This window comes from Bos javanicus, chromosome 23 (genome assembly GCF_032452875.1).
Source record: "Bos javanicus breed banteng chromosome 23, ARS-OSU_banteng_1.0, whole genome shotgun sequence".
NCBI classification, from domain to species: domain Eukaryota; kingdom Metazoa; phylum Chordata; class Mammalia; order Artiodactyla; family Bovidae; genus Bos; species Bos javanicus.
In genome coordinates, this window is record NC_083890.1 from 11253675 (window position 1) to 11276605 (window position 22931).

The 22931-nt window shown below is 47.8% G+C and overlaps 1 protein-coding gene across 1 annotated transcript in view; it reads left to right on the forward strand.

Annotated features, from left to right (window-relative positions):
• The window catches only part of TBC1D22B (TBC1 domain family member 22B), a 74079-nt gene that overhangs the window by 44637 nt on the left and 6511 nt on the right, over positions 1–22931 (forward strand). Inside the window, exons 9-12 of the mRNA XM_061398048.1 lie at positions 10995–11101; positions 11698–11773; positions 14285–14412; positions 14687–14782. Coding sequence (XP_061254032.1) covers positions 10995–11101; positions 11698–11773; positions 14285–14412; positions 14687–14782 — 407 coding nt within the window. The remainder of the gene's footprint in view (positions 1–10994; positions 11102–11697; positions 11774–14284; positions 14413–14686; positions 14783–22931) is intronic.

Below are 22931 nucleotides of genomic sequence, written 5' to 3' on the forward strand. Positions count from 1 at the left end.
ATGGTCAAATAAGTATTCCATTGTATGAACATACCACATTTTATTTATTGGTTCATCAGTTGCTGGATATAAATTAAGCTTCAAAGAAACAAGGCATACAGACTTCTCTCCAGCCTCAAGGCCTTTCCTGAACACAGACTCAACATTGTTTGTGGCCTCCAAGAACAGTTCTCTTGTCTGAGTAACAATGCTGCTTTGCTCCCTTTCTGTAATAGTGCCGTATCCGAGGAAGGCAGCTGCTGTGAAAAGAGTTTTGTTATGACTGTCCCTACTACGGGAGGCCTCTGGGATCCTTCACCCGGGGAACAGGCCAGGCCGGTGGCCTTGTCATCCCAGGCAGGTGTCCCCAGGCAGCCTCGCCCACCGCCTCATCTCCCTGAGCTGTAGCACAGAGGATGTCCCCTAGTAGAGCTGTGGGACCCACAGGACCTTGTTTGGCCTGTCTCCTATCTCCTCCACTATCTGTTCTCTATTACTTTTAAAAAACATTTTTGAAAGTATGTATTTATTTATTTTTTGCCGCATCAGGCTCTAGAGCACACAGGCTCCATAGCTGAGGCGCACGGGCTTAGTTGCCCGCAACACGTGGAATCTTAGCTCCCTGACCAGGGATCATGCTCATCCCCTGCGTTGAAAGGCAGATTTTTAACCACTGGACCACAAGGGAAGTCCCTATTCTCCATTACTTTTATAAAGTAGCACCTGAGCTTGCTTCATATCATGTTTGTTGTAAATAGCTGAAAATGGGGAGATCCGGTGACTGCCCTCTGTTGAGAGAATTTTTCTGTACCTAACTTAGCGCCCACTCCCCCTCAGTTCCCGCCTTTTTTTTTTTTTTTGCCGAAACTCGAAGCTCGTTGAAGTGGGTCCTCTGTGGATAAGCCGGCTGTGTCTGGGCCCAGCGGTGATAGTGCTGGAGGCTCACCCTCGGGGAAACACAGTCTCCCGACTGTGACCCCTGAGACAGTGAAATACCTCCGGACTCTCTCAAATCCTTTCGGACTTAGATGGCAGTATTGATCTAATTCAGAATATAATGTAATTGATAATATAGTCATTACCAAAATAAGCTGCATAACAGCAACTGTGTTCTGAATGAGGAGTTGTCTGGAAGAGAGGGATCCATGACATGTCCTATTTTCAAAAGAAGAGCAATGCCTGGTGATTTCTTTCATTGCAAAATGAAACAGTAACGAATAACTCTCCCCCTTCTCCTCTGCATGAGGTAGTATAGCAGGATTTTCATTTCCGGTTTTACTAAGAAGCACAGTAGCAATTGAAGTCCCAGAAGGGAAGTCTTAAAATCTCTGACGCATGTTCCCTGCATGACATTTATGCTCAGATATGTCACAGGTAACGCTCAAAACCCTTCAAGCTAGTCTTCAACAGTACGTGAACTGAGGACTTCCAGATGTACAAGCTGGATTTAGAAAACGCAGAGGAACCAGAGATCAAATTGCCAGCATCTATTGGAACATAGAAAAAGCAAGGGGATTCCAAATAAACATCTGCTTCATTGTCTATACTAAACCCTGTGACTATGTGGATCACAACAAACTGTGGAAAATTCTTAAAGAGCTGGAAATACCAGACCACCTTACCTGTCTCCTGAGAAACTTGTATTCAGGTCAAGAAGCAGCAGTTAGAACCAGACGTGGATCGGCAGACTGGTTCAAAATTGGGAAAGGAGTACAACTAGGCTATATATTATCACCCTGCTTATTTAACTTCTATGCAGAATATATCATGCAAAATGCTGGGCTGGAAGACTCACAGCTGGAATCAAGATTACTGGGAGAAATATCAATAACCTCAGATGTGCAGATGATACCACCCTAATGGCAGAAAGCAAAGAGGAACTAAAGAGCCTCTTGATGAGGGCGGAATAGGAGAGTGAAAAAAACTGGTTTAAAATTCAACATTCAAAAAACTAAGATCATGGCATCCAGTCCCATCACTTCATGACAAATAGATGGAGATAAAGTGGAAAAAGTAACAGATTTTATTTTTCTTGGGCTCCACAATCACTGTGGATGGTGACTGCAGCCACAAAATTGAAAGATCCTTGCTCCTTGGAAGAAAAGCCATGACAAACCTGGATAGCGTATTAAAAAGTAGAGATATCACTTTGCCCACAGAACTCAAAGCTGTAGTTAATCTAGGAGTTATGTACAGATGTTAAGTATTGGACCATAAAGAAGGCCGAACTGTGGTGTTGGAGGAGACTCTTGAGAGTCCCGTGGACTGCAAGGAGATCCAACCAGTCCATCCTAAAGAAACTCAGTCCTGAATATGCATTGGAAGGACTGATGCTGAAGCTGAAGCTCCAGTACTTTGGCCACCTGATGCGAAGAACCATCTCATTGGAAAAGACCCTGATGCTGGGAAAGGTTGAGGGCCAGAGAAGGGGGCGGCAGAAGATGAGAAAGTTGGATGGCATCACTCAATGGACATGAGTTTGAGCAAACTCTGGGAAATAGGGAAGCCTGATGTGCCATATAGTTCATGGGGTCACAAAGAGTCAGACATGACTTAGTGACTGAACAACAATGACATGTCATAAATGACCGATTTGGATTAGCTTGGCTACTTTGACAGGGAGCCCCAAGTACCAGTACTGTAAGCAAGAGAGAAAAGTTTATTTCTCCCACATTAAAAGTCAGGAGGTGAGCAGTCCAAGGCTCCATGATATTAGGGATTCAGCCTCTCTCTGTTGTCCTGCCATTCTCAGTGTGTGTTTTCCTACTCATGATCCAAGATAGCTGCTTGTTCTCTAGCCATCACATCTATATTCTAGCCAGTATGGAGAGGGAAAGGAAGAAAGACATACTCTTTCCATTGGAAGACACTTCCCAAGTACGTAACACTTGGTTTTGAATCTCTCATCTGAATTTAGACTTAACGGCGTTTCCCATCGGCAGGTGAGCCTGGAAAACAGTCTATCCCAGGTGACCAGTACCCTTAAGGGTCCTTTCATCGAGGAGGAAGTGGTAGTAGCTATTTATGGACAACAACATCTTTGCTATCCTTTGGCTCCTCAAACTCAGCATTTGACTAATTCCTCTTCTCCCTATGCCCAGCCACCCTTTTCTCTCAGTCACCAACATTTCCTGTCTCTTAAGTCAGAAATGCTACGTGTGTGCGTGCATAGTCAGTCGTGTCCGACTCTTTGCAACCCCATGGACTATAGCCTGCCAGACTCAATCCTTGGAATTTTCCAGGCAAGAATACTAGAGTGGGTTGCCATTTCCTACTCCAGGGGATCTTCCCCACCCAGGGACCAAACGCGTATTTCTCATGTCTCCTGCATTGGCAGGCAGGTTCTTCACCACTAGTGCTGCCTGGGAAGCCCAAAAATGCTAAGACTTGTTTGTATTAATAATTCTTTTTTCTCATTCTTTCATATCCGATCAGTTACAAAGCTCTGATGGTTTCATGTTCTAACTATTTCTTGAATCGCTTTCTCTCTCCATTCCTCCTATGACTATTCTAGCTCAGGCCTGGATTGCTGAAATGGCCAAGTATGTTTTCCCATCTCTGGTTTTTATCCCCTTCAAAACCATCTTTCACACCATTTAAACACAGACCTGCCTGTTCAGCCCCCTGCTTAAATCCCTTCACTAGCATCTCATCACCTACAGTTTAAAATGTCCAGATTCCTGGGAGTTCCATGGTGGCCTAGTGGTTAGGACTCTAGGCTTTCACTGCCATGGCCTGGGTTCAGTCCCTGGTTAGGGAACCAAGATCCCCACAAGCCACACAGCACAGACGAAAAAGTCCACATTCTGTAGCTTGCTGTGCAAGGCCTTGTGTCCTCTGCTTCTGCCTCACCTCTTAAAGGCAGAAATCCAAAACTGACGTCTTTAACCTAAAGCCTTGTCCTGTACCACTTCTTTATCCCTGGGCTAATCCATGTGCATTCCTTAAGGCTCCCCTTCCTCCTGGAAGCCTGCCCTGAGACCTCCTCCCTCCCTCCTCCCACCACCTCCCAGCGGCACTCTCTCCATAACTATGCATTTCCCCTTTGAAGGGCTCTAGGACACCAGCTACTGTGTGTTCCGTCCTGCCATCTGCCACTGGTCTTTATGATTCTTTGAGGCCAGAGACTATTTGAAACATCTTAACATTCCCAGTGCTTTCATTTTGGTGTCCATAAATTCCACATGTGTCTAGATGAAGAGTGAGTGCTGACTGACTGCAGCCCCATGGACTATAGCCCGCCAGGCTTCTCTGTCCATGGACTTTCCAGGGAGGAATACTGGAGCGAGTTGCCATTCCCTACTCCAGGGGATCTTCCCAACCTGGGGATCAAACCCGGGGATCAAACCCGTGTCTCTAGTGTCTCCTGCATTGGCAGGCAGATTCTTTAGCACTGAACGAATGAGAGAATGAAAATTTCATAGTGGTTTAAGATATTCAGGAAATAGTACAGCTTTGCTGGCCTTGGCCACTGGAGGGCAGTGAATCACAGCATTTTGATACTGTGCTGATTTAGCCAAAAGTTCTTCTCTCTTTTTCGTAAGGGATAGAGATGGAGCATCATCACTTATTCAGCAGTTACTTATTGATTCTTACACCATACCAGGCACTGCTCTAGTCACAGGGGATATGACCATAAACAAAGTGGACAGAAATCCCTGCCTATCCTTCTAGATGTTTATTCACAGAAAATAAAAGCATATAGTCCTTCTCACACACACAAGGGCAACTATGGATGTTTTACTGACTGCTGACACCTCAGTTAGTTTTGCCTGTCTCTAAACTTTATATAAATTGAGTCATTAGAAAAGAATATTCCACTTTTCATTCTCCTGCTCTGGGTTTGGAGGGACCTGGGGAGTGGGGCTGATGCTGAATTTTTAGCCCTCATCGTGTCTGGCACTTTACCCCTTTCCTCAAGGTGCCTCCTGGCCCCGTCTTCATAGACGAAGCAGCCTTGTATGTGCTAAGAAATTTGAGGCTCTTTCCAGCAACAGACATATGTGGAGACGCCCAGTCAGAGTGCTGAGCAGGGTTACTTTCAGTGGGCAGTTGAGAGCAGTGTGAGAGTTTGGTGGGATGTCCAGGGCTGGATTTCCTCCCATGTAGAGGTAAGCTCTCCAAGGGCAAACTGTGGCTTGCCATCTCCCTGGCAGTGAGCCAGGTGACGTGTGCACTTGCTGTCTCTTTTATCTGACCGAAGCATAAATGAGACACCATGACAGGAGAAATTGAGGTAGCCAACATAGTCAAGATGTTTGAGCCTAGATGAGGAACCTGTGGGCAGCTGACCACGAGTCCAAACCCTGGACTTCCCAGGGCCTGTGGCATACAAGAGTCTCGGGGACGTGCTGCCTGGCTCTGTGGGTGGTCTTTGGGCAGGTCCTAGAAGATGAAGGTGAAGTGTGTGCTGGACCTGCCCCCTCCCTTGCCCCTCTAACATGAATACTCATGCAGTTTGGGTTCCTGTAATCCAGGCATCAAGAGGCTGATTTAACCAGCAGCCATTCAGTTCAGTTCAGTTCAGTTCAGTTCAGTCGCTCAGTCGTGTCCGACTCTTTGCGACCCCATGAATCGCAGCACGCCAGGCCTCCCTGTCCATCACCATCTCCCGGAGTTCACTCAAACTCACGTCCATCGAGTCGGTGATGCCATCCAGCCATCTTATCCTCTGTTGTCCCCTTTTCCTCCTGCCCCCAATCCCTCCCAGCATCAGAGTCTTTTCCAATGAGTCAACTCTTCGCATGAGGTGGCCAAAGTACTGGAGTTTCAGCTTTAGCATCATTCCTTCCAAAGAACACCCAGGGCTGATCTCCTTTAGAATGGACTGGTTGGATCTCCTTGCAGTCCAAGGGACTCTCAAGAGTCTTCTCCAACACCACAGTTCAAAAGCATCAATTCTTCGGCACTCAGCCTTCTTCACAGTCCAACTCAAACATCCATACATGACTACTGGAAAAACCATAGCCTTGACTAGACGGACCTTTGTTGGCAAAGTAATGTCTCTGCTTTTGAATGTACTATCTAGGTTGGTCATAACTTTCCTTCCAAGGATTAAGTGTCTTTTAATTTCATGGCTGCAGTCACCATCTGCAGTGATTTTGTAGCCCCCAAAAATAAAATCTGACAGTGTTTCCACTGTTTCCCCATCTGTTTGCCATGAAGTGATGGGACCAGATGCCATGATGTTTGTTTTCTGAATGTTGAGCTTTAAGCCAACTTTTTCACTCTCCTCTTCTCTTAACTTTCTGCCATAAGGGTGGTATCATCTGCATATCTGAGGTTATTGATATTTCTCCTGGCAATCTTGATTCCAGCTTGTGCTTCTTCCAGCCCAGTGTTTCTCATAATGTACTTTGGATATAAGTTAAATAAGCAGCAGCCATTAGTGTTCATTAAATAAAAGTAGAAGTAATACAAGAACCTCAGAAAAGTAGAGTCGGTTTGGTGGTGTGTTGGTTTTTAAAATTCGTTTTAGCCAGGTGCCTCATGCTGAGCAGTGGATGGCCAGAGATGGTTCTGCGTTAATTGACCGGCACTGTGTTGGAGAGGGCTCTATTGTCAGCTGCTTCTCTGTCTTAGAAATAGCGTTTCTCCTCTCACAGTCTGAAACAGGGTTCTCCTGAAACAGACCCACCTGCTCCTGTGGGTTTCTGCTCTGTAGAAACCTCTTCCCTCTCCTCACTGTCCTTTCTTTGTCAAGTGGTTTGACTTTGCTGGGTTTAACCGAGGGGTCCCTCCGCCTTGTCCATACTTGGCTCTGGTGGCCTTGTCACAGATACTTGCCTGAAAAATGCCAGATGAGTAATACCCAACAAGTTTCTATAGCACTGAACCCCTTTAAAATTATTACATTCAGGTGATTGGATGAATTCCTTGGAACTCTTCTTAAAACTGTGTTTTTCTGGATGAAAGATTTAATTCCTGTTTTATGAGGTTCTTTAGATGTATGGCTGAAAAGATTTATTTTTTTCCTTTTCTCAAGCAGTTTACTTTTGTGGTCAGAAAATATTATGTAAGCTCTTCTCATAAGTCCAGTTGAAAAAAAACAGACAGGAATCAGGTAAGCCAGAGGCTTTGGAAAATAGAAGGGCTGTCTGTAGTCTGGTGCCTTGAATCTCCTTGTGTCTGCGGGTTGGGCTGGTTGATTCCTACCCAACAGATCACAAAATCTAGCAATTGTCCTGTGATCACAGATGCTTTCTGGGAAATGCCTCGAGCACTGAGTGGACAAGTTACTCTTTCCAGTTTTAGTAAAACCAGTTCTTCCCGAAGCTGTTGGGGAGTGTTTGAGGCACAGGTGAGGCTAGTTTTAGGCCCGAGATCTGGAGTTCTGAGAAAAATGAACACTTGACTGGGGCCACCACTCAGGTACATTTATCGGGTAATAACGCTGGGCTTGACAGCATGTTCTTATCAAGCCTAGAGTGGGCAATTCGATTTTTATAAAGAGCTGTTGGGTTTCCTCTTTTTGGATGCTTTGCCGCTTAAAACAGCCATAAAATATCCCTTAAAAATCTCATTCCCTCCAGTCCGAGTTCTGGCTGCTGAATGCTCCATAATGACAACCAGAGACGCTGCCCTCATCTGAGACGGCATTGCTGGCGTGGCTCCCATTCCAGCTTCAATTATATGTTGAGTTTTCTCAAGTGGGATGTTTAATGATCCTTCTGAACAGACTGTTGATGCTGAATGAAGCCCTTCCCGAGAGCATGTGGGCCTCCCTTTCTCTGCTGCTTTTTGCTGGTGCACTTAGCTCACAGTTTTTGACTGAATGTGTGAATTTTATCGTCCCAGCAGGCAGAACACTAGAACTAAACCCTCTTCCCACTCTCTGAAGTGCTGGTGAGCTCCCCTGCTGTCTGTGAAAGCCAAGAGCTAACAGGCAGGTGGGGCGTGAGGGCAGAACATGGGCAAAGGACAGCTCCCAGTTCTCAAGGCCCCAAGAGAGGGTTCAGCGTCCCCTGTTGACCCCCTTCTCCCGAGGACAGCTAAGGTTGGGAACTGCACAGTTACTGAGAGCAGGTTCTTATCAACTTGAACCTCATGTTTTTCGATTTTCTTCCTTAAGAGCCAGAGGTAGAAATGGAAAGCTTTGAAATTTGTCTTTTATTTTTAAGGTACGTTTGGAATTAGGTTAGGTTTGGCTGCAAATAGCAGAGATCTAAAATAACAGAGGCTTTAATAACAGTAATACTTAACATTTGGGTAATGCTTATTTTATCCCAGGCACTGTTCGTACTTTTCATGTATTGACTTGTTTAATCCTTACAATGTGCCCCACTGGTGGTAGGATGTTACCTCCTTCAGAGAGGAGGCGTTGAGGCTCAGGAAGCAAAGTCATTTGCCCAGAGTCACAGAGCTTGTGACAGGGCCAGGATTTTAGCTGCACAATCTGGCTTCAGAGTCTATGCTCCTGACCGCTGACTGTTCTGTCTGACAAAAAGGCCGCAGGTCACTGGGGCTCATGTGGCAGCCTGCTCCCCATCGTACTCAGGGAGCCTGGCGCTCTCTCCCAGTTACTCTGCTGTGCGTGGTTCCCATTTCCAGTGACATTTCTGCTGCAGTGTTCCGAAATGCCCAGGTAGGACAAGACCCTTCAGATTATCGTGGAGCTCAGGATCTTCATTTGTGAAACACGTACAAATAGTGGGAGAGCTTTTATCTTGAGCCTTTCTTACGGGCTTCATTTTTTTTCTTCTTTCAGAGGAAGGAAGCTACTGCTCAGGCTGGTTAGTGTGATCCGCCACACTCACTAAAGGGGAGAGTCCACGTGGTTCCCTAGCGCACTGCTGGGAGTCTGCTCCTGGAGAGTGGTCTGCTGGTACCCGTGGTTAGGTCCTTTGGCCCACAGCAGTTCTCGTGTGGTTCCTCCAGCCATTATTTGTGGTAGTGGGTATTGGGGGCCCCTGGGTATCCATCCTTGGTGGGAAACAGATAGGTAAAGAGGTGATGGCCTGTGTGGGTCAGTGAACTGGAGGTCTGAACAGCAACACAGAAGGATCTTAGAAATGTGAGATGAAGCAAAAAGAAAAAGGAAGATTCTGAACTGGGTCTTGGAGCCCAGTATCACTTGATTAAATTAATAGTATACATCTGGTCACCCCCCACTCTGGCAAAACACCCACTACATAAATGGTTAAGTTAGAAAAAAAAGAAAGATGGTATTTCGTGGAAGGATTTTTTGTGTGGTTTCTCAAATAGACCTTTGTATATTATCTGAAGTCTTCATTTCTGCAGGCTTAGTGTTTTACAAAATCTTGTTCTCTTTTTGGTAGTAAAAGGCAGGTGTAGTCCATGGTAGCTCCTTTTTGCTAGAATCATGTGCATTTTTTCTTGACCAAAAGTTATATTTACTGTAGAAATTTTGAATAGTAAGGCTTAAAGAAAATAAAAATTCTTTATCCATACTACCTTGGGAATAAGCACTGTAAACCCTTGTGATATATTTTGTTTTTCCTCTGTGCTTATACAGACACGTAAATATTGTATGTACAGTAGTTGAGAATAAACCATAAATAACTTTGTACTTTACTCCTCTCCCTCAACGCTGTGACATGCTTCCCCATGTCATTACAAATTCCTAATAAACCCCACCTAAAATTAACTATATCATGCCTACCGTGTGCCAGGGTCTGTTGTCGGCGCTTTACTTGTATTAACTGTGGAGTTTTTACACTGTTGCCAGGCTCATACTTTTTCTGAAAAAGCACCCCGCCCTCCCCAAAAGCGTTTTTACAGCCCTTGAGGTCCATTAGAAAAACACTGTTATATAGGATGAGAATCGGAGAGTTGTTCCACAACATCCTGAGAAGGTCCAGTTGTAAGTCTCGATAGAGTGATAATTCTCATAAAGGAAAGGTCTGGATTCTAAATACATTCTGTCATATACCTGTGTCTCTGCGGCACCAGGGTCTGCAGTGAACATGGTGTTTTCAAACAGGGCTCCAAGGAGAGAGGCTGCCTTTGACACAGAGCGCAAGGGCCCGAACGTCTCCGTGTGTGGCCTCTGATGGGCATGCAAGGGGCCTGTGGCTTGAGGTGGCCTGTCTTGTCCACCTTGTCTCCTGCAGGAAGGGAACATCACACATTCCTTCTTCTAGAAGACTCCTGTGTTCTTCCTTCTTGCATCTCAGACCAGTTGGACAACCTCTCACTCTTGTCACTTAGTGTGGGGTTTCCAAGACTCGCTCATAGGCAGGCCTCTTTAAAAGAGCTGCCAAGGCTAAAGAAACTGGGGGAGTGCTGAGTAAGCCAGATGAAGGAGATTTTCTTAATGCAGAATTCCTAATAACTTCTCGAATCCTTTTATGAGTCTCCAAGATGAGGATATATAATGCAGCGTTTCTCTGCTGTGTTTGTCCATGGAACCTTTTTAACTTGAGTATCCTATAGGATGGAGGTTTTTGCAGAACCCAGCTTGATAACTGCCAGCTTGGTTGAGATGAAATCCTGGAAGCTTTCATGGGTTTGGGCCATCTTCCTTCACACAACTCATCCTCACTTCTGAGGCTTGAGGCCCTGGGTCTGCCTGGTCAGAACGGGGGGATTCTGTCTTTAAAAGGACCTGTCGGGGTTCCCTGATCCCAGTTGTTCTCACTGCCTGTAAGAGTGAGTGTGTTAGTTTACTGAATTTCTGAAATGAAAGAATTTTTCCAGACTGCCTCCAGGGGGCTGGATATAGCTCATTGAACATGAAGCCTGAAGTTTTTTTGTTTTTTTTTTTCCTCAAACTAAATGAAAAATGCAGTGGAAGAGAAAGATGTGTTGGACCCAGCCAACCCGGTGTGAGAAATGGCCTGTGCAGTGTTGTCATGAGATTCTCGAGCGCCTTCCTGGGACACTCCTGCCTACCTGGCAAGGGGACGGTGGTGGGCAGGCCCCTGTTCCTTGGCCTCACATGAGCCTGGCTCCCTCTGGGCCTTAAGGACCCCGTTGAAGATACTAGACTCTGTCTTTCTCTATCCATTTTTTTAGAGAAAACCTCTGGACTTTCTTCACCTTTTGTTTTACAGAAGAGGATGTGGAGAACTTTGATGTGACCAATTTGTCTCAGGACATGCTGCGAAGCATAGAAGCCGACAGCTTTTGGTGCATGAGCAAGCTGCTGGACGGGATCCAGGTGAGCGACTCTGCCCTTTCGGGATGCCCTGCTTGGGGCTCCCTTTGGGTTCCTTGTTGCTCTTCTGGATCAGACAGCCTCCGAACTCCGGCCCCAGCATGGCTCCCCCCCTTTCGGTCCATCCATCTTTACTTCATTCATTAGTTTTACAGCTTTCAAAAGGCAGTGATCCTAGACGACTTCCCTGGCAGCCCAGTGGTTAGGACTCTGTGTTTTCACTCCTGAGGACACGGGTTTGATCCCTAGTTGGGGAACTAAATCCTGAAAGTTGTGCTGTGCAGCAAAAAAAAAAAAAAAAAAAAACAGGCAATGGTCTAATGTCCCCTGGAGTCTAGGGGAGTCCCCGTGTTGCTCTGCCTTTCTCATTAGGCCCTGTCCCCCCATTCTGCTGTGCTCCCAGCCACGCAGTTTGCCTCCAAAGCACATGCCTTTCCCCCACACTCTGCTGTTCTCTGAGATTCCTTTGTTCCCCACAACACTGGCAGCAGCTCTGGAGAAACACCTTCTGCTTTGAAACATGTTTCAGTGACCATGGGGGAGGGGTGGCCCGATGGTGTGACATTCCCTGCTTGGCCTGAGTTCTGTGTCGTTTGCAGGATAACTACACCTTTGCACAACCAGGGATCCAGAAGAAGGTCAAGGCGCTGGAAGAGCTTGTCAGTCGGATCGATGGTAGGTTCAGAGGAAGAACTCTCTAGCAGTGTGATTCTGACACAAGTGTGAATCACACAGAGTGTGATTATGCTGGTGCTGGGTGGGTGGGGGGTGTCTCCTCAGCCCCTGTCCTGGCCGTGACCCCTTCCAGTTCATTCGGTTCTGTTGGCAATGCTGACATCCTTCCACATCTCACCGGGAAGGTGAGGCGAGAACTCTGCTGTTAGGTCACATTTCTTTTCTCGCCTTTGTTTCCGGTCACCAGGTTCTGCCAATCCTCCTTCAGCATCTCTCCTCAAATTCACCCTTTTGTTCTTCATGGCCCTAGCCACAGCTCTGGTCCAGCCATGCTTGAGTTTCTGCAGCTTCCTCCTAGAAGCACTCGCCTCCTCCATCCTCGTCTCTCTTGCACACATCTGTCACACACCTCCGTCTTTCCAGAGCTCTGTTCCGGTCACATCCCGCTTCTGCCCCGAACCCACCTGTGTTCTCTGTTGCTTTTAGCATCAAGTCTGTAGTCTGACTGTGTCCTTCCCGCTGTGATGTGACTCAGGATTTCTGGGCTCGATGCAGGGTCCTCAGGTATGCCTGATACCCCAGCAGGACATCCCATAGCTCCCTGTGACCCGTCTGGGTGGGGAGCAGGAGTTGTAGCTTCCTGAAGCAGAATGTCTTTGAGGAACAGGAGCCCTGCAGTAAGTCTTTGGCCCCACCATGGGATCCTGGAGTGTTAGAACTGAAGGCAAGTCAGGAAGCCCTGCTGTTGACTAATGAGGAACCTGAGGCCCAGGGAGAGAAGCTGAGATTAAGTTTCATGCAGATCGCGCACAGGTCTAACAGCAAGGTCTTCTGTTAAGTGGAATGTCCAGCACCAGTTAATTCTATCAGTTGCGACACAACTAATCAGTCCCATTAACTGGTTTTCCATCATGGATTTTCCTGCTTCACCAGCGCATTCCTCGTCCCTCCCTCCCCCCATCCCTCATATGGAGATTGCATATCTTTCTCCTTTCCCAGATTCTTTTCCCTTGAAAACCTTCCCTGATTTGTTCCACTCACTCCAGCTCCCTTTTACAACTTAGGGTTTCAGTCCCTGGAGTTTATTTGATTATTTGCTGCTGTTTACCCATGCATTGCATGTGGGATGCTTTTAGCTCTCTGCCTCATTGCCTGGCCCAGCGGTCAGCGCCATGCCGGGCCCACACCCCGCGCTCCTGTCTCCCTCGCTTGGCTCCTGGGATGGGGCGAGTGCTGAGCTGTCTGACAGGGGCTGGCTTCCAGAGGGCCTGTGCTGTAGTTGTTTCCACTGTCTGGTCTGGCCTTTTTTCCCCCTCTTCTGCCATCAAAAATATCTGATTAAAAAAAAGGCATAGTATGTTAGGATATAGTGTATTTTTAAATGTATATGTCTTAGTGCTTTGAATTATAGAAGTAATACTCACTGCAAAAATTTAGACAATTCCAAAAAAACCCCAAAAGTAAAAATCCTTCCCCTTCTTTAAATTCTGCTCCCTAGATATAACCATTATTGATAGTTACTGTCTCAAAAGCTGTAATATTTTCCACATGAGGGTGCTGTTGTAGACACTTTTATTTTCTCATTTTATTCGCCCCCAGATTGACTGAGGTTTGAATAAGTATCCCCATTTATAGATTAGGAAATTGAGGAGGATAGTGATTAAAAAAAAAAAAAAACCAAATCCTATCAAGCAGTATCTGAAGGGCTGCCATATGGAACAGGGGGCAGGTGTGTTTGGGTTGCTCCAGAACACCACGCCCACACCATGGGGTGGGAGTTGCGGGGGGAGCTGGTGTCTGTTGAATGTGGTGAAGCATTTTCCGGTGAATCACTTAATCAGTGGGAGAGGCTGCCCTTGAGTGGAGTCGGTGAACCTCTTTCCCCGGCTGTTTAAGTCCCTGCTGGCTGCCATCTGTCAGAGATGCTGAAGAGGAATCCTCACCGGTGGGAGGATGGCCAAGGTGACCCACACAGTTCTTTTCCATTGCGTCTCCTTCTGTGATGTGTAACAAGGTCAGGCAGCCAAGTGAGCCTTATGTCTCCCTCACTTGATGGCTCGAGCAGCCCTGCAAAGGAAGAAAGGCCCCCAGAACGTCGCTGTGGGATGTCCAAATAGTTCTCCTACGTGCAGGGCTGAGCTAACCAAGCAGCGGTGCTGTGAGGTGGTGGGATCCAACACCGGACAGTCAGGTGCAGGTTTGGCTTCCCCAGGGGGAGGAGCTGAAAAGAAATGGAAACTGGGACTTCCCTGGTGGTCCAACGGTTAAGAATCTGCCTTGGAATGCAAGGGACATGGGTTCAATCCCTGGTCAGGGAACTAAGATCCCTCATGCCACAGAGCAACCAAGCCTAAGCGCCACGACGAAAGATCCCACATGACGCAGTGAAGATCCGACACAGCTATATAAACAAATTAAAAAAGGAAACAGAAGCTGCCTTTTTGGTTTATGTGAGTCAGGGTCCGATCCCCTAGGTTGTGCTCAGGGGGCCAATGACCCTTTCTGTTTTAGAGCAGGTACATAATCACTTCAGGAGGTACGAGGTGGAATACCTACAGTTTGCCTTCCGTTGGATGAACAACCTGCTGATGCGAGAGCTTCCCCTGCGCTGCACCATCCGCCTGTGGGACACGTACCAGGTATGGGAAGACCTCCCCCTCAACAAACACATGCCAGGCTGTCCCTGAGGCACCCGGCTCCCTGCCTGCTGCACCCACTCGGAAGTCCTCCCCACCTCCTTTCTGCCTCTGTGTCTGCCTTGTCCTCGAGGGCAGGGCCTCTGTGCACCCAGCCATGGAGGGGGTGCTGCTCTGCTTGCCCCCCGTGCAGAAGGATGGGTCTGAGAGGGCTGGAGCCAGCTTCTCATCAGGGCTTGGAGACCTAACTCTTTCTGGTTTTTTACCCCCTTCCCAGTCTGAACCAGAAGGGTTCTCCCACTTTCATCTCTACGTGTGTGCAGCTTTCTTGATCAAGTGGAGGAAAGAGATCCTGGATGAGGAGGACTTTCAGGTGAGAGGCCTGAGCTCAGCCTGTGCTGGGGATGAGCATCAGAGTGGGCATTATCCCGCTCATGGGGCTGTGCAAGGAGAAGGCGCCCCAGCAGGTACCTGGCTGGGAAGAGCAAAGGTGAGGGGATGTTCAGAAGAGGGTGCCCCTCCCAGGTAGCAGGAAGCTCTGGGGGCCCAGAGTTCTTCAGTGTGAAAGGGTCTTAGCACCGGAAGGGCTGCAGAGCACCTGGGCAGGTCTAAGAGGCCTTCCTGTCATTCGCTGACAAGCATTTATCGAATGCCTGCAGTGGGCTCAGCGCCACTGAGGGAGTAAGACATATAGAAAGTAGAATAGAGAGCTCTGTTCTTGTAGAGCTTACGTTCTAGTTGGGGAGAGACATAGTAAACAAAAGCAGTGTAAATTAAAAAGAATATTAGAGGATGATAAATTTTTTTTTAAGGTGGATACTTTTTTTTTTTTTTAAAGGATAAAAGGATTACTAGGTGGTAGGGAAGGGACAGGTTGCAGTTTCAAATAAAGTAGTCAGGATAGGCTCACTGAGAAGGTGACATGAGCAAAGGCTGGGAGAAGGTGAGGGAGCCACGTGGACATCTGGGGATCCGCGGGGAGAGCGTCCAGGCAGCAGGAGCAGCCATGCAGAGGCAGTAAGGTTGCAGTGTGCCTGAGCTGTCTGTGGAACCATGACGGTGGTCAGTGTTGCCTGGAGCAGAGTGGCCCAAGGAAAGAGTTAGAAAGAGGCCCGAGAAGTCACAGGAGACTCAGGTCATGGCAGCTTGTAGCCAGAGTCAGGACTTTGGCTTTTACTCCGAGTGGAAGAGGATCCAGGAGAGGGTCTTGTGCAGAAGAGGGGCATCATCTGACTTACAGTTTCAGGGGACCCCACTAGTGTGGACTTGAGGTGGGGCCAGTGGATGCTGGGGCCCACCCCGGAGGCTACACAAGGGTGGCCTGGCCCTGGATGGGGGAGTGGAGATGTGACAAGTGGCCAGGTCTTGGCTGCACTTTGTAAGCAGAGCCAACAGGAATTTCTGAGAAATCAGATATAGAGCATACCAAAAGGGATGAGTCAGGGTGATTCCACAGTTTGCAAGAAGGCTATAGGAGGAACCGGTTTGTGGAGGAAGATCAGGAGTTCGTTTGGGGGCATGATGAATTTTAAACACCGTTAGACATCCAAATGGAGAGATAGGGTAGGGAGATAAATCCTGTGAGTCTGGGCTTGAAAGAGACAGGAGTCCGGACTGGACATGTATGTTTAGGAGCCTCTGGCTAGATGGTCCTTGAAGCCGGGTCCCTGAATGAAATCCAAAGGAGGTGGGAGTGAACAGAGGAGACACGAGAGCCAGGCCTGAGCCCTGGTGCCCCCCCCCCTGCCCACCATGGGAGGTCAAGGAGGAGAGGTGGTCGGGCAAGGAGAGAGAGGGGGTGATCAGTGGGAGTGTAGTGTCCTGGAGCCCGAGGTAGGGATGCGAGGAAGACCGAAAAGGTGGTGGAAGCCCGCCAGCTGCTGCGGGGGCCCAGGAGCAGGGGACAGGGCGTGGGGACTGAGGGGAGAGGCTGCTGGGCTCTGCCGTCTGCAGAGAGGAGGGCCAGGGGGCACTTGACAGTCATAATCTCTCGGGGTGGCAGCAGTGGGCTTTTGTTTTTCTGCTTTGTACATTGCTGAACTGAGGGGTTTGGGGGTGTTTTTGTTTTAATGGGCATATATTCCTTTTAAAAATGCGAGGGGGGGAAAAGCCAGAGAAGGTTGGGTATTTTTCTAAGTTCTAACTAATACGTGGGCGTTCTCAGGAACAGCAGCCTCTCCATGTGACCCCCAGGCAGGCCCACTCTGTAATTGGTGTTAGGTGGTTAAAGCACAAGAAACTTGCCCCGCAAATAGGTAGAAAGACAGGACCCGACTTGCCCAAGGAAGGGCTTTGGGAGAGAAAGGGAGGAGTGGGCCTCGGAGTGGGCCTCTGCGGGTAGGTGCCAGGGCAGCGGGCAACGCGCTGAGCCTTCGCCAGCTAGAAGCATGTGTGGCACCCGGGATGAACAGGGGCTGGGCTGGGCACCCGCTGGGTAAGCTGTCAGTTTCGATACTGTGGTTGAAGTGCCGCAGCTATCGGGAGCCCGCAGTCTAGTTTGGTTTATCATGAGCCAGGCTCAGAGGGCCTTGTCACATGCGATAGAAGCACTTCCCAGATTAGCCCAGGGGGAGTGGAGGTGACTCCTGGAATGGTGCGTAGCAATTCACAACATCGACAGTATAGGACCATAGTCTGCGACTTTAAAACTATGTTAGACATGGAGATGTTCTGTGCTGGGCAGCACATTCGATTATCTCATGGATCTGAGGCCTTTCTGCAGTAACCCACAGAATGACAATGGACTTTTTGTTGACTCATTAACACCTCAGCTGGTCCTCCTCAGTAGAGGAATCTCCCCTCTTTCCTTGAGACAAAACGGAGTGGGTGATTAAACAATAATCGCAGAGTTCCCCGCAACTCCACAGATCTACAATTCTATGAATAATGAAAGAAGAAGGGCGCCTGGCTGTGCTTGGGTAGGCCAGTGGCGTCCCTTAGGAGACACAGCAAGGGCAGGAGAACATTGTGTGGTGTTGGGAGATACGGGCCTGTGACCTCTGCAGAGAAAGATGGCCCACACTGCCCAAAGAAGAACCAGGTGAAGTGGCTGCAGAAATAAATGAGTTTGTGGCAGTTTCAGCAGACCAGGCATTTATCACCCTTAAAGAGCAGGGAAGGGGAGCCAGCTGTAAAGGGAGCCAGTGGAGCATATATCAGGGGAACCAGCGACCCCCACCCCTTTCTAAAGTCGGGGACTACGCAGAACAGTCCAGTGGTTAAGCCACAGTCTCTGGGACGTCTGCCTGGGGTCAAATCCTAGCTCTGCCATTTTTCTAGGTCTGCAACCTTCATCTGACTAACTTAGCCCTGTAAGTTTTCTTACCTGTAAAATGGGATGAGAGTACTTACCTTCTAGAGCTGGTAATGAGGATTATACAAATTGCTGCACTTGAAGCTGTCAGAATGGTATACTTAGCCTGTGGCCTTCAAAGCAGTGAGCTTATTAATCCTAATATTATTAGTTCCTGCAGTGTACTCTGAGTCTGGGAAGTGGTGAAATAAAGATAGCTTCAGGAACCCAAGTCTTTTAGTGACTTTTAACTTACCTGAGTAAACCCTGATAGGCTAATCCTGGGTAAGACCAAGCTGGATGACCAAATGGGGCTGGAGAGGAGGTGTTCAGAGGGTGCAGGGGCAAAGGGCGCCACTGGCCTACCCAGCCATGGTGAGCCCCCAGAGGGAAGGACACCCGCTTCTCCCTGGCCGAGCAGTAGTCTGGGGTCATGCTGCCTGGGGTGGAGGACTGAAAACGGACACAGGAGGATCACTCCAAGAGGCTTCCTTGCAGAGACCTCTGAGCAAGGGAACCTCAGGCATGTCTGTGCACAGGGGCCATAGGGGCAGAATGGCCCGGTCCTCTGGGCTGTGGGCCGCTTGAAACTGGGGCTTCCGGCAGAGCTGGGCCAAGGCCCTTTCCTGGTAGAAGGGCCTTCAGCGATTCTGGCCCTCAGCCTGGGCTGGCTGAATAGAATAATGATGATAATGTCCAGTTGCATTTTATGAAATTGTCTATAGGTCACACAGTCAAGTATTGGCGGTTTAATAAGGTTCAATCTAATAATAGAGACTTCACAGCACTTTTAATGTAGCAGGCACTATCCTGAGTGCTTCTCTGTGTTAGCTCATTGCAACCATCCCACAAGAAAAGTTGTAATAACTACCCCTGTTTCACAAATAGGGAAACTGAGTCATGGTGAGTATGACTTCAGTGTGTGCCTAGTCACACCTGAGATGAAGTGACTAAGCCAAGGTCACCTGGGGGAGTCAAGTACAGGGTTGACTCAAATGGTGGAGACCCAGCAGCTGGGCTCTGGGCATGGACTGTGTGTCCTGCTGCTCCCTCAGGGCCTGGCCAGGGACCTCGTGGGCCACTGGAGCTGTTTACATCCTCCTCCCCCTCCTCCGTTATTATGGAGGTAATGATTTCCTAGATACATTATTTAATGCAAGTCAGAGAGTAACCTAAAAATTCCCCTTTGGGAAAAGCAGCATCTCTGGGAGTCCAGGAGAGCACGGGACCCCACAGAGATGTCAGGGCAGGTGCTGACAAGCCCTCAGATGGCTCAGAAGTGATCTTCAGAAGCCCCATGCAGGGAGCTCCAAGACTAATAACCAGAGTTCCTTTAAATACATAAAAAGGGAACTGGCAGAGGAGTTGGTGGGACCTGCTGATGACTCTTAAACCAGAGGAGCAGCTGGTCTCAATCCTTTGCTTTCATCTTATAGAAGAAAACCTTGGAGAGATTCCCACCCTGAAAGTGACTTTTGCAGGAGACAGGTCAGAGTTGTTAAATGAAATAGTGCTAAGCCCGTGGGCTATTCCAGGCCTGGATACCCCAACTAAGAGTAAATAAAGCCCTTGAACCAGATGGCATCCACCCACCACTTCTGTGGGAACTCAAGGGTGGGATTGTGGAACATTGCCCAAACACAGGCCCCACTTTCAGAGAATCCAGTAAATTGCCAGTTTGAATCATCCCCAGAAAGTGCCCAGATTTTAGTACCCTGGGAACTCAAGATGTTCCACCCAGAGCAGGCAGGTGTGAGAAAGGACGCAATTCCTCGACATGGAAACAAAGCAAACATCGGAGCGGGACTTGACTTTCTCTAGAGCGGGTCCTGTACTAAACGTCCTCTAGGGGGAGTCCTGTACTAAACGTCCTCTAGGGGGAGTCCTGTACTGAACGTCCTAGGTACTTTTGACGCCGGGAAACCTATGAATAAATGTGACGCTGAAAAAGTTTACATAACAAGAACATGTGTTTGAAAGTTTTTATTGAGACCCAGGGAATTGTTTCACTGATACTCAAAACAAGAGGGATTTGTTTCAGAACACTTACTTAGGGAGCCGCATGAGTGTGGGTGGCTGCAGTATTCCTTTGGACCTCCATACAGCAGTGCGGCCTCGGCAGAACCAGAGCCCGCATCCGGCGGCCTCACCGACAAGGCCACCCTCAGCTGCTGCTGCGACCCAGATCCCAGCAGGGAGGATTTCCTGCGAATTAGGGATCCTATGGAGAAGGCAGTGGCACCCCACTCCAGTACTCTTGCCTGGAGAATCCCATGGACGGAGGAGCCTGGTAGGCTGCAGTCCATGGAGTCGCTAAGAGTCGGACACGACTGAGCGACTTCACTTTCACTTTTCACTTTCATGCATTGGAGAAGGAAATGGCAACCCAGTCCAGTGTTCTTCCTGGAGAATCCCGAGGACAGAGGAGCCTGGTGGGCTGCAGTCTCTGGGGTCGCACAGAGTCGGACACGACTGAAGCGACTTGGCAGCAGCAGCAGCAGGGATCATAAGAAGTCATTGGATTTTTGTGCTAGAATTCTTAGAATGAGACTACTCCCAGAATTAGGTTTTCCCACTAGGAAATTTTCACTGTTCTTGGCTTAGGAAGGTAAAAACGACACCCAGAAGATAAGGGAAAGGACTTCCCTGGTGGTCCAGTGGTAAAGATTCCACACTTCCACTGCTGGGGGCATGGGTTTGATTCCTGGTTGGGGAAGATCCACATGCTACATGGTGTGGCCAAAAATAAAAGCTGCATCATGGGCCATCTCCAGAAAAGCTGCCCTTGAACTGACACACAATTGGAGCACTGAAGACACTGGGACCAGAGTTACCACAGTGGTGATTCAGGCCCTCAGGGATTTGGTCACATTGAAATTGCTATTCCTGACGTTCACGGGGCTTGTAAAATGTTTGAAAAACTGGCAGTCCAGTGTGTAGAGAAACCTGATGATGGTAAAATGAAAGGCCTGGCATTTATTCACAATCCTGATGGCTTCTGGAATGAAACTTTGAATCCTAACAAAATGATGACTGTTAACTTCTGTAAGAATGCTGATTTGAGATTTCAGCAAAGGCATTGTGGAAGGTAAAACAGGAAACCCTGTGATTCAAGATACTCAGGTAACAGACACATCCAGGACTGATGGATCCTTGTCGCAACTCAGATTATTCTTAAGTCCGTTTCCCTTTCCTGTTTCAGCTGTTTTTCACCCAACTGTTCAGTCATCCTAGTTTTAAAGTAGTGCTTTGTCTTATGTCCTTGACAATAGTTGTATAACTTTACTTTTTTAGGCAGTAATTATAACAATTCCCTTCAGAGGCTGCATGTTGCTTCTGTCTCCTTACGAGCTACAAGTCTACAAGTCTGCCTTTGAGTCACCATTTTTAGAAAAAGGAAAAAAAAAGCACTTAACATGTTTTTGTCATGGTTACCTTCTGGGGTTTCAGTTCCTCAGATGTGATTTTTCACAATGAGAAGTAAAGAACCCTAAGCACGTGCACACACACACACAGAAAACTTATGTGACTAGGAAAGTATTTTTCAGGTCAGTTCAGTCGCTCAGTTGTGTCCGACTCTTTGCGACCCCATGAATTGCAGCACGCCAGGCCTCCCTTTCCATCACCAATTCCCGGAGTTCACTCAAACTCACATCCATCGAGTCGGTGATGCCATCCAGCCATCTCATCCTCTTTCGTCCCCTCCTCCTCCTGCCCCCAATCCCTCCCAGCATCAGAGTCTTCCAATGAGTCCACTCTTCCCATGAGGTGGCCAAAGTACTGGAGTTTCAGCTTTAGCGTCATTCCTTCCAAAGAACACCCAGGACTGATCTCCTTTAAAATGGACTGGTTGGATCTCCTTGCCGTCCAAGGGACTCTCAAGAGTCTTCTCCAACACCACAGTTCAAAAGCATAAATTCTTCGGCACTCAGCTTTCTTCACAGTCCAACTCTCACATCCATACATGACTACTGGAAAAACCATAGCCTTGACTAGACGGACCTTTGTTGGCAAAGTAATGTCTCTGCTTTTGAATATGCTATCTAGGTTGGTCATAACTTTTCTTCCAGGGAGTAAGCGTCTTTTAATTTCATGGCTGCAGTCACCATCTGCAGTGATTTTGGAGCCCCAAAAAATAAAGTCTGACACTGTTTCCACTGTTTCCCCATCTATTTGCCATGAAGTGATGGGACCAGATGCCATGATCTTTGTTTTCTGAATGTTGAACTTTAAGCCAACTTTTTCACTCACCTCTTTCACTTTCATCAAGAGGCTTTTGAGTTCCTCTTCACTTTCTGCCATAAGGGTGGTGTCATCTGCATATCTGAGGTTATTGATATGTCTCCGGGCAATCTTGATTCCAGCTTGTGCTTCTTCCAGCCCAGCATTTCTCATGATGTACTCTGCATATAAGTTAAATAAGCAGGGTGACAATATACAGCCTTGACGTACTCCTTTTCCTATTTGGAACCAGTCTGTTGTTCCATGTCCAGTTCTAACCATTGCTTCCTGATCTGCATATCCCAGGTTCAAATCCTAGCCCAGCACTACTCTGTGATCCTATGCAAGTTTCTTAACTCCTCACCCTCACTTTTTTCCGTATGTGAAGTGGGCATAAGAAGATGTGCCTCGTAGAGTTGATATGGGGCTTAAATGTGCTAGAGTACAAGTGAAGACCCCCATTTGGTGAGTAGCAAGTGCTCAATAAATGGTAATTACCACCACAACGGTGATTATCCTTGATGGTCCCCCTCTTGTTCTTCAGTTCTTCCATCTGTTGAACATTCTCTAATGAGTTTCCCCTGCACGTTTTCTTACCAAGGACTTTGCTTATTACCTGCTACCCCTTCTCCTTCGGCCCCCTTGTCTGATTGTTGTCTTCCCCTGACCCCCTCACACATGACTCATTCTTCCTCTTCTTTTTCCTTTGGAATCTGGATTCTCAACATTTTCCAGCCATTTCGAGCTTGTCTTCTCTGAGAGCCATTGCCTCTTCTCGTTCACTTGGACTCACTCTCAGCTACTTGCCCCATAAGCTGTCTTCTCACACCTGCAGTGTTTCACCTGACTGTGTATTAATGCTTAGTACTCCCATGAGCTGGCTTTGTAACACATATTCAGTTGTTCCCCACCTCACCAGTGTATCTTCTCTATCCCCTTGATTAACGTACCTGATTTGTAATTGACAGCATCTTTTCCCACCCGTGATAATTCAGTTTCTACTTCTTTA